Source organism: Tinamus guttatus, unplaced genomic scaffold (assembly GCF_059628265.1).
Source record: "Tinamus guttatus ecotype Peru unplaced genomic scaffold, ASM5962826v1 Tinamus_guttatus_pri_ptg001580l, whole genome shotgun sequence".
Taxonomy (NCBI): domain Eukaryota; kingdom Metazoa; phylum Chordata; class Aves; order Tinamiformes; family Tinamidae; genus Tinamus; species Tinamus guttatus.
Window position 1 is genome coordinate 1 of NW_028290114.1, and position 17,494 is coordinate 17,494.

The window sequence follows — 17,494 nt, forward strand, 5'->3', positions numbered from 1 at the left end:
GTGGCAGGGCTGGCCCGGCAGCGGCTGGACCCACCTCTGCTCCGCTGGTTCCGGGCGGCCCACGAGGTCCCGGCGCTCCGGGCGGTCCCTGTGGGAGCGGAGAGCGGATCAGGAATCACCCCCCTGAGGGGCACATTGAGCATCCTACCAGGAGAGGGAGATCCAGGAGCTGGGGCCGGAGGACCAGAGGGATCGAGGGGATCTGGGGGGATGGAGGGATCTGGGGAGATGGAGGGATCTGGTGGGAATGGAGGGATCTGGGGGGAATGGAGGGATCTGGGGGGAATGGAGGGAACTGGGGGGATGGAGGGATCTGGGGGAATGGAGGGATCTGGGGAGCTGGAGGGATCTGGGGGGAATGGAGGGATCTGGGGGGATGGAGGGATCTGGGGGGATGGAGGGATCTGGGGGGGGATGGAGGGATCTGGAGGGATCTGGGGAGCTGGAGGAATCTGGGGAGGATGGAGGGATCTGGGAGATGGAGGGATCTGGGAGATGGAGGGATCTGGGAGATGGAGGGATCTGGGGGGAATGGAGGGATATGGAGAGCTGGAGAGATCTGGGAGGAGTCGAAGGATCTGGGGAGATGGAGGGATCTGGGGGGAATGGAGGGATCTGGGGGGAATGGAGGGATCTGGGAGATGGAGGGATCTGGGAGGAATGGAGGGATATGGGGAGATGGAGGGATCTGGGGGGATGGAGGGATCGGGGAGATGGAGGGATCTGGGGGGATGGAGGGATCTGGGAGATGGAGGGATCCGGGGGGAATGGAGGGATCCGGGGGGAATGGAGGGATACGGGGGGAATGGAGGGATCTGGGCATCCGTGGGGAGTGGGGAGACCGGGCTGCCCCACAGCAGGAGGGAGGGGAGAGCCAGGGGGGTCCTTACCATGGGGCCGACGTCTCCGTTCTCCCCCTTCTCTCCCGGCGGCCCCGGCATTCCCTGCGGAGCACCGGGTTGGATACAGCAGAGCCCCCATCCCGCTCCCCCCCGCATCACATCCCGCATCCCCCCCCAACCTCACCTGCCGCCCGGGGGGGCCGCCGGGGCCGGGGGGGCCCCTCCAGCCCTCGTCTCCTTTGGGCCCGAACATTCCCTGCTGCCCGTGGCGTCCCGGCTCCCCATCCGCACCCTGGAAAAGAGGGATCAGTGCCGGCCCCCCCACCGGCCACGGGAAGCTGTGAGGGGGGGGGGCTGCAGCCAGAGCTGCATCCGGATACCGCATCCGGATACCACATCCAGATCCGGATACTGCATCCAGATCCGGATAACGCATCCAGATCTGGATACTGCATCCACGTCCGGATACTGCATCCACGTCCGGATACTGCATCCAGATACTGCATCCAGATCTGGATACTGCATTTGCATCTGGATATTACATCCACATCTGGATATTACATCTGGATCCGGCTATTACATCCGCAACCAGATCCGGATGCTGCATCCAGATCTAGCTACTGCATCCAGATCCAGATACTGCATCCAGATCCAGCTACTGCATCCACATCTGGATACCACATCCAGATCCGGATCCTGCATCCATATCCAGATCCTGCATCCACATCCGGATACTGCATCCAGATCTGGATACTGCATCCAGATCCAAATACTTCATCCAGATCCGGATACTGCATCCAGATCCAGACACTGCATCCAGATCCAGACACTGCATCCAGACCGGGATGCTCCCTTGGGATAGGGGGGAGCACATTCCATGGTCACTCACCGCAGGCCCAGGGTGTCCCGGGGGTCCCTGGATTCCCGACGGTCCCGGCGGGCCCTGGGGGGGCAGCGGGGTTGGAATTGTCCCTGTGTCACCCCCGTGTCCCCGTGTCCCCCCCGGCACTCACCGCTTCGCCCTTGTCGCCTTTGCTGCCCTTCTGCCCCGGCAGCCCCGTCTCGCCCTGCCGAAGGGACGCGGTGATTCCCGGGAGCCGGGGAAATCCCGGAGCCGGGGAAAGCCGCCAGGTGCTGGGATCGCTGCCAGCGCCGGCTGCCAGCGAGATTCCCGACGGCGGGAAGGTGCCCGTGGGAACCTGTTCCCGGCTCCGGCTTCCGCTCACCTTGTCGCCGTCTTCTCCGGATGGGCCGGGAGGGCCTCCGGGACCCGGCAGCCCCACGGGCCCCTGGATGCCATCGTGTCCCGCCGGACCCATCGGACCCCTCTCGCCCTGCGGGCAGGGAATGGAGCTGGATGGGAGCTTCCCGGCTCTTCCCAAAAGCTCCTGACTCTTCCCGGCTGCTCCGGGTCATTCCTGGATGCTCCGGTTCGAGGACCCGGCACTTACCGGAGCGCCCTTCTCTCCCGTGGGACCGGGGGGACCCTGCGCCCCGCCGCGTCCCGGCATTCCGATGCCTCCGGCTGCTCCCGTAGGGCCTCGCTCGCCAGGAGAGCCCTGAGGGGGCACAGGGGCAGGACAACCCTGGGGATCCTTCTCCCTTTCCAAGGAATCCATTGGGATTTGGATCCCAAGGAGCACATGGAAAGGCAGGGGGGTGCAGCCACACAAATACCGGGATGCTCCATACTCACTGTGGGTCCCGGGGGGCCAGGGGGGCCTTCCCCGCCCTTGAGGCCGGCCGGACCCTGCGGGAATGCGGGAATGCGGGAATGCGGGTGAGGAAGGCGCCCGCGGGATGCTCCGCCGGCCGCATCCCGGCGCTCCGCTCACCGTCTCTCCCGGAGCGCCCCGCGGGCCCAGAAAGCCGCGTACGCCGGGAGGGCCGTTCTTCCCGGGAATGCCGGCGGGACCGGGGTCGCCCTGCAAGGGAAAAGGGAGCGGAAGCGGGTGGCTCCGGAGCCGATGCCGGCGGCCGCTCCCGGTGCGGATCCCACCTTGGCTCCTTCCCGGCCGGCGGCTCCGGGCAGCCCCTGCTCTCCCGGGGGACCGGGGGGACCCGGATGCCCCCTGTCTCCCACCGCTCCCGTCTCTCCGGATTTTCCCTAGGAGCAGAGAGCAGAGGCAGTGGTGCCGTGCCTATCCCATCCCATCCTCACGGAATTCCCGGCACGATGCCGCTCACCTGGGGTCCCACCACGCCGGCAGAGCCCGGCGGTCCCGTTTTCCCATGGAATCCCTGCGGAGGAGCGGATTAAGGCCTGGAAGCGTTGGCAGAGCCATGGGATGGGCAGGGAAAAGTAGGGACTCACCGGCTCTCCGCGCTGCCCCGGGTGTCCCGGCAAGCCATCCTTCCCAGCGGGACCCTGTGGAGATGGAATGGGATGAGCAGGGCCCAGAGGATCCCAGGAGCTTTGGCACCGGTGCCGGAATCGGCGCCTTCGGCTCCACGGTGCCACTTACGGGTGGCCCTTTGGTGCCAGGGAATCCGTTGGGGCCCTGGGGACCCTGTGGACCCTGTGGAGGGAGGGAAGAGCCCGTGGGAAGCAGTTTGGAGCATGGAATGGTCAGAAATCCCAGCATCCTGCTTCCCGGGCCTGCATTCCTGCAGCCTGGCCCTGCATCCCAGCATCCACTTCCCAGCCCCTCATCCCAGCATTCTGATTCCCAGTACTGCATCCCTGCAGCCTGGCCCCTCATCCCAGCAGCCTGCATCCTATCATCCCAGCCCCTCATCCCAGTATCCTTCCTCCCAGTCCTATGTCCCTTCATCCTGGCCCCACATCCCAGCATTCTGATTCCAGTCCCGCATCCTAACCCCTCAACCCCACATCCTGCTTCCCAGTCCTGCATCCCAGCATCCACTTCCCAGCATCCTGCACCCCAGTCCCTCATCCCATCATTCCGATTCCCAGTCCTGCATCCCTGCACCCCAGCCCCTCATCCCAGCATTCTGATTCCCAGTCCTACATCCCGGCCACTCATCCCAGCATCCTGTATCCCAGTCCTGCATCCCAGCCACTCATCCCAGCATTCTGATTCCCAGTCTTGCATCCTGCACCCCAGTCCCTCATCCCAGCATCCTGTATCTCAGTCTTGCATCCTGCATCCCAGCCCCTCATCCCAGCATCCTGTATCCCAGTCTTGCATCCTGCATCCTAGCCCCTCATCCCAGCATCCTCCTTCCCAGTCCTGCATCCTGACCCCCACATCCCGTCTCCCAACCACTCACCTTCTCCCCGGTGGCACCGGGGGCTCCGTCATGTCCCGCGTGGCCCTGGGAGGAGAGGGGAGGATAAAGGGGGGGTCTGGAGGGGGCAGATTCCGGATCCGGATACCCTGGGAAGGGGTCACGTGACCGGGAACACTTACCTTGGGTCCGGGTGCCCCCGTGGCTCCGGGCAGCCCCCGCTCTCCCGGCAGGCCCTGGGCAGAGAGTGGCATCAGGCGATGGGACAAGTACAGCCGGATTCCATGGAATACCGGCCCCGGGGTGGATTCCATGGGATACCGGTGCCGGGATGGATGCCATGGGATACAGCGACCCCCAAGCCGGGTGTCTTGGGACACGGGGTGGGAACTTTTGGCTTGGTTGCCAGGGGAAACAACAGGTACCAGGTTGCCATGGGGTACAACAGGTCCTGGAGGGGTTGCCGTGGGATACAGGCAACTCCCTGGGGCGGTAGCCATGGCTACAGCCGGTCCTGGGATGGTTGCCATGGGATATGGCCAGTTCCAGGGTGGTTGCCATGGGATACACTGGTCCCAGGGCAGTTGTCACAGGATACAGGTGGTCCCAGGGTGGTTGCCATGGGATACTCTGGTCCCAGGGCGCTTGCCATGGGATACAGGTGGTCCCAGGGCGGATACACTGGTCCCAGGGCTGTTTCCATGGGATACACTGGTCCCAGGGCAGTTGCCATGGGATACTCTGGTCCCAGGGCAGTTGCCACGGGATATACTGGTCCCAGGGCAGTTGTCACAGGATACAGGTGGTCCCAGGGCGGTTGCCATGGGATACTCTGGTCCCAGGGCAGTTGCCATGGGATACACTGGTCCCAGGGTGGTTGCCATGGGATATAGGTGGTCCCAGGGCGGTTGTCATGGGATACAGGTGGTCCCAGGGCAGTTGCCATGGGATACAGGTGGTCCCAGGGCGGATACACTGGTCCCAGGGCTGTTTCCATGGGATAAACTGGTCCCAGGGCAGTTGCCATGGGATACAGGTGGTCCCAGGGCAGTTGCCACGGGATGCAGAGGTCGCGGTGCGGTTGCCACGGGTTACAGCAGACCCAGGGTGGCCCCCGTGGGTCTGGGGGTCGTGGGGGGCTCACCGGGGGTCCCCGCTGTCCTGTCTGCCCGGCCTGGCCAGCCTTGCCCTGCGGGAGCGAGAGATGGAGGGGCAGGAACAGCCGCCGAGCACCCACATCCTCCCCACACCCCATGCAGGGATGGGGAATCTGGGAATCTGGAGCCAGGAATGGGGATGCCGGGGCCCCTCCGCTGGCTCCCAGCTCCTTCCTGGCTCCTGGGACAGGGATGCGGGCAGGAGGAGGGGATCCATGGGGAATAAGGGGTAGGATTCAGGAGATCCATGGGGGAATAGGAGGCAGGATGCAGGGGATCCATGGGGGAATAGGAGGCAGGATGCAGGGGATCCATGGGGGAATAGGAGGCAGGATGGAGGGGATCCATGGGGGAATAGGGGACAGGATTCAGGAGATCCATGGGGGAATAGGGGGCAGGATGAGGGGACCCATGGGAGAACTGGGGGCAGGATGCAGGGGATCCATAGGAGAATATAGGGGGCAAGATGAGGGGACTCATGGAGGGTTGGGGTGACTGGGGCAGGATGCAGGGACCCATAGGGGCAGTGGGGCAGGAGCAGGGCACGACAGGACTCACCCTCTTGCCTTTCTCTCCCGCCAGCCCCACGGCGCCTGGGAAGCCAGTGGAGCCCTATGGAAAAATGGGAGATGAGGAGAAGGAGGGGGCACAAGCTGCAACCAGGGGCTGGGAAGAACCAGCGGAGACCCCCCCACCACCACTCACCTTGGGGCCCTGGCGTCCGGGGTAGCCGGGGAGCCCAGGGAGGCCCAACTTTCCCTATGGGAAACGGGAGCTGAGCGGCGGAGCAGGGATGCGCCGTGGGGCAAGTGCAGGGGGGGGCCCAGGCACCCACCTTGTCTCCGGCGGGACCGGCAGCTCCTGCGTCACCCACGGGACCCGTCTGTCCCTTGGGTCCCTCGGGACCGTCCTCGCCCCGGGAGCCCAGGGGACCCTGATCGCCCTGCAACAACACGGAGAGGAGGAAGGGTGTGGAATTGCATCCCCCCGGGTGGGAATGCAACCCACGGGTGGAAATGCAACCCCATGGGTGGAAATGCAACCTCTCCTCACTGGAAATGCAACCCCTCGAGTGGGAATGCAACCCCCCGGGTGGGAATGCACTCCTTCCCAGGTGGAAATGCACCCCCTCCCGAGTGGAAATGCAACCCCTCCCAGCTGGAAATGCAACCCCACGGATGGAAATGCAACCGCACAAGTGGAAATGCAACCCACGGATGGAAATGCAACCCCACAGGTGGAAATGCAACCCCTCCCAGGTGGAAATGCAACCCCACACGTGGAAATGCAACCCCCGGGTGGAAATGCACTCCTTCCCAGGTGGAAATGCACCCCCTCCCGAGTGGAAATGCAACCCCTCCCAGCTGGAAATGCAACCCCACAGGTGGAAATGCACCCCATTGGTGGAAATGCAACCCCCCGAGTGGAAATGCAAACCCATGAGTGGAAATGCACCCCTCTCCTGGTTGGAAATGCAACCCCTCCCAAGTGGAAATTCACCCCCTCCTGGGTGGAAATGCAACCCCCCGAGTGGAAATGCAACCCCATGGATGGAAATGCACCCCTTTTCGGGTGGAAATGCACCCCATTGGTGGCAATGCACCCCCTCCCTGCACTTACCCTGTCCCCCTTGGGACCCATGTCCCCCTTGAAGCCAGGGAATCCGTCTTCTCCCTGGAATTGGGTGCAGGTCGGGGGGGCCGGGAAGGGCTGAGCCCCATGGAAGGGGGGGCCCCCATATCTGCCCCCCTGGCGCCCCTCACCTGCTCCCCCTTGTTGCCCTTGAGGCCGCGGGCTCCGAAGGCTCCCTGTGGGGATGCAGAGGGATATAGGGGCATCCCGATGGGAATTGGGGACCCCCTGGAGCAGGACCCCGCTCACCTTCACCCCGCGCGGTCCTGGGTAGCCAATGGGCCCGGGGGCACCTTCAGGGCCCTGGGGACAGAGAGTGTCGGCAGAGCTGGGAATGGCCCCATCCCGGAACGCTCCGAGCCCTTCCCGGCTCCTACCTGCAGCCCCTTCTCTCCAGCTGGTCCCTCTCGGCCAGGATGACCCTGTAGGGATGTGGGAATGCTGAGTCCCCCCCCGGCAATCCCCGCTCCCATTGGGATCGCAGGATCCCCCCTCCCCACAGCTACTCACCGGGGGCCCATCCGCTCCGGCAGCGCCCGACATTCCCGGTGGCCCCGGTGGCCCCTGGGAAGAGTGGGAGGAAATTTGGGGATCACATGGAGCCCCCCATAACTCCCCAATCCCCCCTGCATCCCACTCACCTTGTCCCCCGGCAGCCCCACGGGACCCTGGGGGCCTGGCAGCCCCTGTGGGAGAAGGGATGCACGGAGAGGCTGGAATGGGATCGGGAAAGCGGCCGAGCTCCCCATCCCGGGGGGCTGCCTCCCGCTACCTGCGTGCCGGGGTTGCCCTGTTGTCCCGGGGGTCCCGGTTCCCCATGGATCCCCTGCGGAGGGCAGAGAGATCCCGTCATCGGGGCGGCAGATCCGCCCGGAGCCGCGGCCGCATCCCGGAGCAGCAGAGCCGTATCCTGATCCCACTGCATCCTGCATCCCATGGCATTGCATCCCACGACATTGCATCTCACTGAATCCCGCAACATTACATCATCCCGCATCCCACTGCGTCCTGTATTCTGCTGCATTGCATCCCGCAACATTGCATCCCACTGCATCCTGCATCCTGCAGCATTGGATCCCACTGCATCCCGCATCCCACAACACCGCATCCCACTGCATCCCATGGCATTACATCCCACTGCATCCCACGGCATTGCATTATCCTGCATCCCACTGCATCCTGTATTCTGCTGCATTGCATCCCACGTCATTGGATCCCTCTGCATCCTGCATCCTGCAGCATTGGATCCCACTGCATCCCACTGCATCCCGCAATATCACATCCCACTGCAACCTGTGGCATTGCATCCCACTGCATCCCGCATCCTGTGGCATTGCACCCCATTGCACCTCACATCCCACAGTATTGCATTCCACTGCATCCCGTAGCACTGCATCCCACCGCATCCTGCCTGCTCCATCCCCAGCTCCCGCAACGCTCCATCCTGCAGCACTGCATCCCACCTGTTGCATTCCCGATCCCACCCCTGTGCCATCCATGAGCATCCTGCTTCCACGGATGCTCCCGCTCCCACCCACCGCGCTGCCCTCAGGTCCGGGAGCTCCGTCGATGCCTCCAGCACCCTGCGGAGTGAGGAAGGAGGATCAGGACCAGGGAAGGAATCCTCGGAGCGCAAGGATGGTTGGAGGACGGATGTCTCCTACCGGCGGTCCCGGTGGTCCGGGGGAGCCACGCGATCCGGTCGGACCTCGCATGCCCTAGGACCGGGGATGGGAGGGTTGGTGAGCCCGGATCACTCCCGGGAAGCTCCCGGGAAGCTCCTGGAGAGGCCGGCACGCGGCCCGGCTCTTCCTGGCGGGACACTCACCGCTTCTCCAGGCTGCCCGCGGGGTCCCGGGAGCCCGTCAGGGCCCTGCAGGAGACGGGGCAGAGCTGAGCGGATCCGCTGGATCCCCCTGGATCTCCAGGTGCAGAGCCAAGTGTCTCCCCCAGATTCCCCTGGATCCCCCTCAATGGAGCTGAGTGGATCTGCTGGATCCCCCTGGATCTCCTCCAGGTGCAGAGCCAAGTGCCTCCCCCCGGATCCCCCTGGATCCCCCTAGATCCTCCCAATGGAGCTGAGCAGATCCACTGGATCCCCCTGGATCTCCCCTAGGTGCAGAACCAAGTGCCTCCCCTTGGATCCCCCTGGATCTCCCTCAATGGAGCTGAGTGGATCTGCTGGATCCACCTGGATCTCCTCCAGGCTCAGAGCCAAGTGTCTCCACCTGGATACCCCTGAATCCCCCTAGATCCTCCCAATGGAGCTGAGTGGATCCCCCCAGATCCCTCTGGATCTCCCCCAGGTGCAGAGCCAAGTGCCTCCCCCTGGATCCCCCGGATTCCCCTGGATCTCCCCTCTGGAGTTGAGCAGATACCCCCAAATCTTCCTGGATCTCCCCCAGGCTCAAAGCCAAGTGTCTCCCCATGGATCCCCACGGATCCCCCCACATCCCCCTCCGGAGCTGAGCGCATCCCCTCGGATCTCCCCTCCCCTCCACGTCCCCGCTCACCTGGGGGCCCCGGCGTCCGGGGGGCCCCGGCGTCCCCGGCTGCCCCACGTCGCCCTGCGGCAGAGGGGGGGTGAGGGTCGGCGCGGGGGGCTCCGGCGCTCCGGCGCATGCCATGGGATGCAGCGGGATGCGACGTTGCGGGATGCAATTCCATGGGATGCGCTGCCGGCCCCACTCACCCGCCGGCCCTTCTCTCCCGGGAGCCCCGGGAGCCCCGCGAAGCCTCTGTCACCCTGGGGGGGACACGGGGGCATCAGGATCATTGGAGTGGGGCAGGGGGGGCCCAGGCGTCCGGGCTCTGCCCCCCACCCCGCTGTCACATCCCGGATGATGCCGCAAACAGGAGACCTTGGGTCCGGTGTCACCCGGGAGGCCCCGGGCACCGTCGGCTCCTGCTCGGCCCTGGAAGAGATGAGGATGGGATGGGGATGGAGAAGGGAATGAGGAGGAGGATGGGGTGGAGAGGAGGTGAGGATGGGGATGGGGTGGAGAAAGGGATGGGAATAGGGAATGAGATGGGATGGGGACATCATGTGGACAGAGATCTGAGTAAGGATGGGATGGGATGGGATGGGATGGGATGGACCCAGGGATTGGGATGGGATGGACTCAGGGATTGGGATGGGATGGGATGGGATAGGATGGGATGGGAAGGGAAGGGAAGGGAAGTGATGGGATGGAGCCAGGGATTGGGATGGGATGGGATGGGATGGACCTAGGGATTGGGATGAGAATGGGACAGGATGGGTTGGAGCCAGGGATTGGGATGGGATGGGGAAAGAGATTGGGATGAGGATGGGATAGGATGGGATGGGATGGGATGGGACGGGACAGGACAGGACGGGATGGGACGGGATGGGACAGGATGGGATGGAGCCAGGGATTGGGATGGGATGGGGAAAGAGATTGGGATGAGGATGAGACAGGATGGGATGGGACGGGACGGGACGGGACAGGACAGGACGGGATGGGACGGGATGGGACAGGATGGGATAGGATGGAGCCAGGAATTGGGACGGGATGGGGACAGGGGTGCCCCAGCTCCAGCAGGTGAAATCCTGGCTCTGGCAGGTGAAATCCCGGCTCCGACACTCACCCGCCGTCCCGGCTTCCCCGGCGGCCCCTGAGGTCCGGGCGGCCCCCGGGGGCCCTGCGGAGAGACGGGAATCGTCCGGATGCTGGGGGGGCGGGAGGCACCTCGGACCCCCCCTCCAAATCCGTCCCGGCCGGACTCACCTGAGGCCCCAGGTCTCCAGCATCTCCTTTCAAGCCGGGATGTCCCGGGAGCCCCTGGGGAAGGGGACACGGGGGATCCGCTATGGAAAAGGTCCCAGGGGGATGGAGGATATTGGAGGGTAGGGGGGAACTCACCAGCGGTCCCGGGCGGCCGGTGAGACCCATGGGGCCTGGGGGGCCCTTCATGGAGAGCTGGGGAGACACCGGGATGTCAGGGATGTCCCGAGGGATTCAGGGATGTCCCGAGGGATTCGGGAATGTCCCAGGGGGATCAGGGATGTCCCAGGGGGATCAGGGATGTCCCCAGGAGGGGACCCATCCGCAGGGTCCTCACCTTGGCCTGCTGCAGGATGGCCTGAGCCTGGGCCTCTTGGAAGGAGACAGAGGGGCCCTTGAGGGCATCCCCGCCAAACTGGAACTGGGAATGGGAATGGGAATGGGGGGCACTGTGAGGAGGCAGGGGGAACAGCCCCTTACCTGCCCCCCCCGCAGGCTCCCATTCCCATGGATCCATCCCTACCGGCAGCATCAAGGTGGTCCCAGGGGGGCCGCGCATCCCCTCGGCTCCCGGGATTCCCGGCCGTCCCACGGGACCCTGGTTGGGAAGAAGGGGGATAATATGGGAAGGGGAGGCATCAGCATCCCAATGTGCTCCAGCTGCGCTCCCCTCCCCATGTTGCTCCCTACCGGCTCCCCGGGATCCCCCGGCTCTCCCGGTGGTCCCGGTGCTCCCGACGGCCCCGGATCCCCCTGCAAAGGAGGTAACGAATGGGGTGTCAGTGCAACCCCACCCCAGCACCCGACTTTTCCCCCCCATCCCGGCCATTCCTCACCGCAGCACCCGGGGGTCCCGGCGGCCCCTGGAATCGGCGGCCCTGGGGGAGAAGAGGGTGAGAGCGGAGGGTCCCGGTGCCCCCCGGCTGCAGCAGCGCTGGGGGCTGCAATGGGGGGCTGCAATGGGGGCTGCAATGGGGGTTGCAATAGGGGCTGCAAGGGGGGGATGGAATGGGGGGGGCTGCAATGGGGGGCTGCAAGGGGGGGATGGAATGGGGGGGCTGCAAGGGGGGGATGGAATGGGGGGCTGCAATGGGGAGGTTGCAATGGGGGCTGCAATGGGGGTTGCAAAGGGGGCTGCAAGGAGGGGATTGAATGGGGGGCTGCAATTGGGGGGGCTGCAATGGGGGCTGCAATGGGGGATGGAATGGGGGGGCTGCAATTGGGGGGGGATGCAATGGGGGTTGCAATGGGGGCTGCAAGGGGGGATGGAATGGGGGGGCTGTGATTGGGGGGGCTGCAATGGGGGTTGCAATGGGGGCTGCGGGGGGGGCTGCAAGGGGGACTGCAATTGGGGGGCTGCAATGGGGGCTGCAATGGGGTGATGCAGTGGAGGTGCTGCAATGGGGGGGCTGCAATGGGGAGATTGCAATGGGGGCAGTGCAGTGGGGAAGTTGCAATGGGGGCTGCAATGGGGGCTGCAATGGGGGTGATGCAGTGGGGGGATCTGCAATGAGGGGGCTCCAATGGGGGCTGCAAAGGCGGGGGGGCTGCAAAGGGGGCCTGAAATGGGAGGATGTGCAATGAGGGGGGTGCAATGGGGGGGCTGTAATTGGGGTCTGCAGTGGGGGGGGTCTGCAATGGGGTGATGCAATGGGGGCTTGCAATGGGGGGCTGCAAAGGGGGGGTGGTGCAATGGGGGGGTCTGCAATAGGGTTCTTAAATGGGGGGGGGGTTGCCCCAGGGGGACAATTGCAATAAGAGGGGTTCGTTGTGGGGGGGCGTCCCGCTCACCGGCTCCACAACAGCCGCTTCTCCCTTCTCGCCCTTCGCTCCCTTGAGCCCGGGTTCCTGCAGGACAGGGCGGCCGGGGGCTCTTCCCGCTTCCCATGCGGATCCGGCCCCGTGGCCCCCCCGCCAACCCCCCCACGCTCACCTGCGCTGCCCGCTCGGCCCATCCGTCCCCCTCGGAGCCGGGCGGCAGCTCCGCGCTGCCCGCATCCCGCTCGGCACCTGCCGGATCCCAGGGATGCTCCGGATCTGCCGCCCAGCCCGGATCACGGCCACGCGGAGCTGAGGTGCCGGCCAGGGGGATGCTCCGCTCCGCATCCACGGGGATCATCTGCTCCCCATCCACCAGGATTCTCCGGTCCCCATCCTCCAGGATGCTCTGCTCCCCATCCGCCGGGATCTTCTGCTCCTCATCCTCCAGGATGCTCCGCTCCCTATCCGCCGGGATCCTCTTCTCCCCATCCTCCAGGATGCTCTGCTCCCCATCCACTGGGATGCTCCGCTCTCCATCCATTAGGATTCTCCGCTCCCCATCCTCCAGGATGCTCCGCTCCTCGGAGCGGGTCGGCGCCACCGGGATGGCCTTGGATGAGAGGTGCAGGATGGGGCCGGGGGAGTCCCGTGCCAGCCCCCATTCCCCATTCTCTGCTTCCAGGCTTGGAGCGGTGCCGTTCCCGGGAATGCCGGCTGTTCTCCGGCCCCTCCAGGCCAAGCCTGACTCATCGGCCGGAGGGGCCGCCCTTGGCTCCGCACCGGCCCCAGCTGCACCCGGACGCGGCCAGCGGAGCCGCCGACGCTGCCGGAGCAAGGCCCGGGAAGCAGGAGTTGCTTCCTGGAGCGGGAAAGCTCCCTGTACCGCGCTCGGCTCCGGGATGCTCCCAATGGATCAGCCATGCTCTACCTGGCTGGTGGTGGCAGAGGGATGTGGCCGCTCCAGCGGCTCCGACACCTCCGGCTGCTCCAGCGGCTCCGGCTGCTCCAGCGGCTCCGGCTCCTCCGGCAGCTCCTTGTTCCTCCTCTTCTTGCCCTTGCGCTTCCCTTTCCCCTTGCCCTTCCTGCCCCTGCGCCGGGGGGCGGCCGTGGCCACGGGGTCGCTCTGCACCGAGGGGTGACACCGAGGGGTGACACCGAGGGGTGACACCGGCATCCGGGGCTCCGCCGCAGCCCAGGGGGTCGGATCCCGGTGTCCCCCCGCCGTGTCCCCTCACCTACCTCCTCCGGGAAGGGGGCGGCGAGCGGGAAGAGCAGCGGGCGGTCGCAGTCGGGCATGTGGCGCTCGCAATAGGAACGAGCGGCCGCCGGGTCGGCCACCAGCAGCAGCTGCTGCACGTCACCCTGTGGGACCACGGGGTGAGGGCACGGGGACAGCGGAGGGGACAGCGGAGGGACGGGGACGGCGGAGGGGACAGGGGCGGCAGAGGGGACGGGGACAGCGGAGGGGACAGTGGAGGGGACGGGGACGGCGGAGGGGACGGCGGAGGGACGGGGACGGCGGAGGGACGGGGGCGGCAGAGGGGACGGGGACAGCGGAGGGGACAGCGGAGGGACGGGGAAGGTAGAGGGGACGGGGACAGCGGAGGGGACAGCGGAGGGACGGGGACGGAGGAGGGACGGGGGCGGCAGAGGGGACGGGGACAGTGGAGGGGAGGGGACAGTGGAGGGGACGGGGACAGCGGAGGGGACAGCGGAGGGGACAGCGGAGGGGACGGGGACGGAGGAGGGGACGGGGGCGGCAGAGGGGACGGGGACAGCGGAGGGGAGGGGACAGCGGAGGGGACGGGGATGGCAGAGGGGACGGGGACAGCGGAGGGGAGGGGACAGTGGAGGGGACGGGAACAGCGGAGGGGACAGTGGAGGGGTCGGGGACGGCGGAGGGGAGGGGACAGTGGAGGGGAGGGGACAGTGGAGGGGACAGCGGAGGGGACAGCGGAGGGGACGGGGACGGAGGAGGGGACGGGGACGGCGGAGGGGACAGCGGAGGGACGGGGACAGCGGAGGGGACAGGGGAGGGGACGGGGGCGGCAGAGGGGAGGGGACAGGGGAGGGGACGGGGACAGCGGAGGGGACAGCGAAGGGGACGGCGGAGGGGACTAGGACGGCGGAGAGGAGGGGACAGTGGAGGGGACGGCAACGGTGGAGGGGACAGTGGAGGGGAAGGGGACAGCGGAGGGGTCGGGGACGGCAGAGGGGACGGGGACAGGGGAGGGGACGGGGACGGGGACGGGGACAGCGGAGGGGACAGGGACGGGGCGCCGGCTGCGGCTCTGCCTGCGGTGCAGGGTGCCCGGTCTGTGCTGGGCACCGAGCGGGATCCGTGCACGGCTCCAAGATCCATGCACGGTGCCAAGCAGGATCCATGCACAGTCCCAATCAGGATCCGTGCACGATCCCGAGCAGGATCTGTGCACAATCCCGAGCAGGCTCCATGCACAATCCCGAGCAGGATTCGTGCACAATCTGGAGCAGGATCCGTGCACAATCTGGAGCAGGATCCGTGCATGATCCCAAGCAGCATCCATGCACAATCCCAAGCAGGATCCGTGCACGATCCCGAGCAGGATCCATGCACAATCCCAAGCAGGATCCGTGCACGATTCCGAGCAGGATCTGTGCACATTGCTGCGCAGGATCCACGCACAATCCCGAGCAGGCTCCATGCACAATCCCGAGCAGGATTCGTGCACAATCTGGAGCAGGATCCGTGCACAATCTGGAGCAGGATCCGTACATGATCCCAAGCAGGATCCGTGCACAATCCCGAGCAGGATCCGTGCACGATCCCGAGCAGCATCCGTGCACAATCCCGAGCAGGATCCGTGCACGATCCCGAGCAGGATCTGTGCACAATCCCGAGCAGGCTCCATGCACAATCCCGAGCAGGCTCCATGCACAATCCGGAGCAGGATCCGTGCACATTCCAAGTAGGATCCACGCACAATCCCGAGCAGGCTCCACGCACAATCCGGAGCAGGATCCGTGCACATTCCAAGCAGCTCCAGCACAGCAGGGGCCATGGCCTGGCCACCCCCTCAGCTGCCCCACAGCTCTGGGCACAAACGCAGCCTTGTCCAGGGCCCGCTGCTGGCATCGGCTCTGTCCCCAAGCGCCCCTTTGTCCCCTGGCACCCGCAGCGGGGGGACACAGGGGACACCCACCTCGAACACGTCCTGGTCGGGCCATCGTGCCCCAAACAGCGTCACCCCACGGGTGCTGACGCGGGGCCGGGGTCCCCGCTCGAGGGGCAGCGTCCGCGCGGGGCCGCAGTCCAGCAGCAGCGTCACCGTCGCGCCCTGCACGGCCAGCGCCACCCGGTGCCACCTGCGCGCGTGGGGACAAGGGGCTCAGCGCGCGTGTCCCCCCCCCGCGTGTCCCCTCGTGTCCTGCGTGTGGCGCTCACCGCCCGTCGGACAGATCCACGCCGCGGAACACGGGGTATCCCGGCGGCTCCGGCTTCCCGTGCTGGTCCTCGTAGAGGAAAACGGGAGAGCGGCCGAGCTCCAGCCCCAGCTGCGGCTCCCCGCGCTCGTCGTGCACCGTGAGCAGGAAGGCCTGGGAGCCCCGGAGCGCCCGCACCGTGGCCAGCAGCGAGAAATCCTCCGGGAAGGGGCCGTCTGCCGGCGGGAGAGACCGGGATGGCGGCGCGAGCGCGGATCGGCAGCCCGGGATGCGGGAGGAATCGTTCCCCCAGGAGCAGCTCTGCATCCCGGGATACGGGAGGAATCATCCTCCCAGGAGCATCTCTGCATCCCGGGATGCAGGAGGCATCATCCCTCCAGGAGCAGCTCTGCATCCCGGGATGCAGGAGGCATCATCCCTCCAGGAGCAGCTCTGCATCCCGGGATGCAGGAGGCATCATTCCCCTCCAGGAGCACGTCTATATCTCAGGATGCCTTGACTCCCAGGAGCAGCTCTGCATCCCGGGATGCAGGAGGAATCACCTCCCAGGAGCATCTCTACATCCCGGGACGCAGGAGGCATCATTCCCCCAGGAGCAGCTCTGCATCCCGGGATGCAGGAGGCATCATCCCTCCAGGAGCATCTCTGCATCCTGGGATGCAGGAGGAATCATCCCCACCAGGAGCAGCTCTGCATCCCGGGATGCAGGAGGAATCATCCCCTCCAGGAGCAGCTCTATATCCCAGGGTGCATTGACCCCCAGCAGCAGCTCTGCATCCCGGGATGCAGGAGGCATCATCCCTCCAGGAGCAGCTCTGCATCCCAGGATGCAGGAGGCATCATTCCCTCCAGGAGCAGCTCTGCATCCCGGGATGCAGGAGGAATCACCTCCCAGGAGCATCTCTGCATCCCGGGATGCAGAAGGCATCATTCCCCCAGGAGCAGCTCTGCATCCCGGGATGCAGGAGGCATCATCCCTCCAGGAGCAGCTCTGAATCCCGGGATGCAGGAGGAATCACCCCCCCAGGAGCAGCTCTGCATCCCGGGATGCAGGAGGAATCACCTCCCAGGAGCATCTCTGCATCCCGGGATGCGGGAGGCATCATCCCCTCCAGGAGCAGCTCTGCATCCCGGGATGCAGGTGACATAATCCCCACCAGGAGCAGCAATATGTCCCGGGATGAAGGAGGCATCATCCCTCCAGGAGCATCTCTGCATCCCGGGATGCAGGAGGCATCATCCCCTCCAGGAGCACGTCTATATCTCAGGATGCCTTGACTCCCAGGAGCATCTCTGCATCCCGGGATGCAGGAGGAATCACCTCCCAGGAGCATCTCTGCATCCCGGGATGCAGGAGGCATCATCCCCACCAGGAGCACCTCTGCATCCCGGGATGCAGGAGGCATCATCCCCCCAGGAGCAGCTCTGCATCCCGGGATGCAGGAGGAATCATTGCCCTCCAGGAGTAGCTCTGTATTCCAGGATGCATTGACCCCCAGGAGCAGCTCTGCATCCCGGGATGCGGGAGGCATCATCCCCTCAGTCTCAAGGGCATTCCCAGGGATAGCTCGGATCCCCCTCCCGGATCAGCCCCCCGCAATGCCTCCCATCCCGCCTCGGGAGACCTGGGAAGAGCAGCGTGGTGGGGACGCTGATCCGGCTGCGGTTGTCCCGCAGGATGCCAGCCGTCGACCGGTGGACCTGCTGCAGGGGCTGGGGCTGCGGCACGGCCGGCCCGGTG

General features: G+C 65.9%; 1 protein-coding gene across 1 annotated transcript; it reads right to left on the reverse strand.

Annotated features, from left to right (window-relative positions):
- Nucleotides 1-34: 34 nt before the first annotated feature.
- LOC148590221 (uncharacterized) lies at nt 35-17,466 on the reverse strand (the record flags this gene model as incomplete). The annotated part of the gene is given in 47 exon segments (XM_088539301.1): nt 35-88; nt 843-885; nt 888-944; nt 1,027-1,134; nt 1,732-1,785; nt 1,856-1,909; nt 2,069-2,176; nt 2,294-2,401; nt 2,539-2,592; nt 2,678-2,767; nt 2,842-2,949; nt 3,030-3,083; nt 3,157-3,210; nt 3,308-3,361; nt 4,077-4,121; nt 4,217-4,270; nt 5,179-5,223; nt 5,750-5,803; nt 5,897-5,950; nt 6,027-6,134; nt 6,812-6,865; nt 6,955-6,999; nt 7,073-7,126; nt 7,201-7,245; nt 7,334-7,387; nt 7,465-7,509; nt 7,596-7,649; nt 8,362-8,406; nt 8,488-8,541; nt 8,652-8,696; nt 9,337-9,390; nt 9,516-9,569; nt 9,685-9,738; nt 10,433-10,486; nt 10,573-10,626; nt 10,708-10,764; nt 10,907-10,990; nt 11,093-11,167; nt 11,260-11,322; nt 11,406-11,447; nt 12,361-12,449; nt 12,580-12,940; nt 13,259-13,453; nt 13,570-13,692; nt 15,513-15,675; nt 15,755-15,968; nt 17,379-17,466. Coding segments are annotated over 47 exon segments (3,679 nt in total), but the record flags the coding sequence as incomplete, so codon positions are not given.
- Between the last annotated feature and the right edge of the window lie 28 nt (nt 17,467-17,494).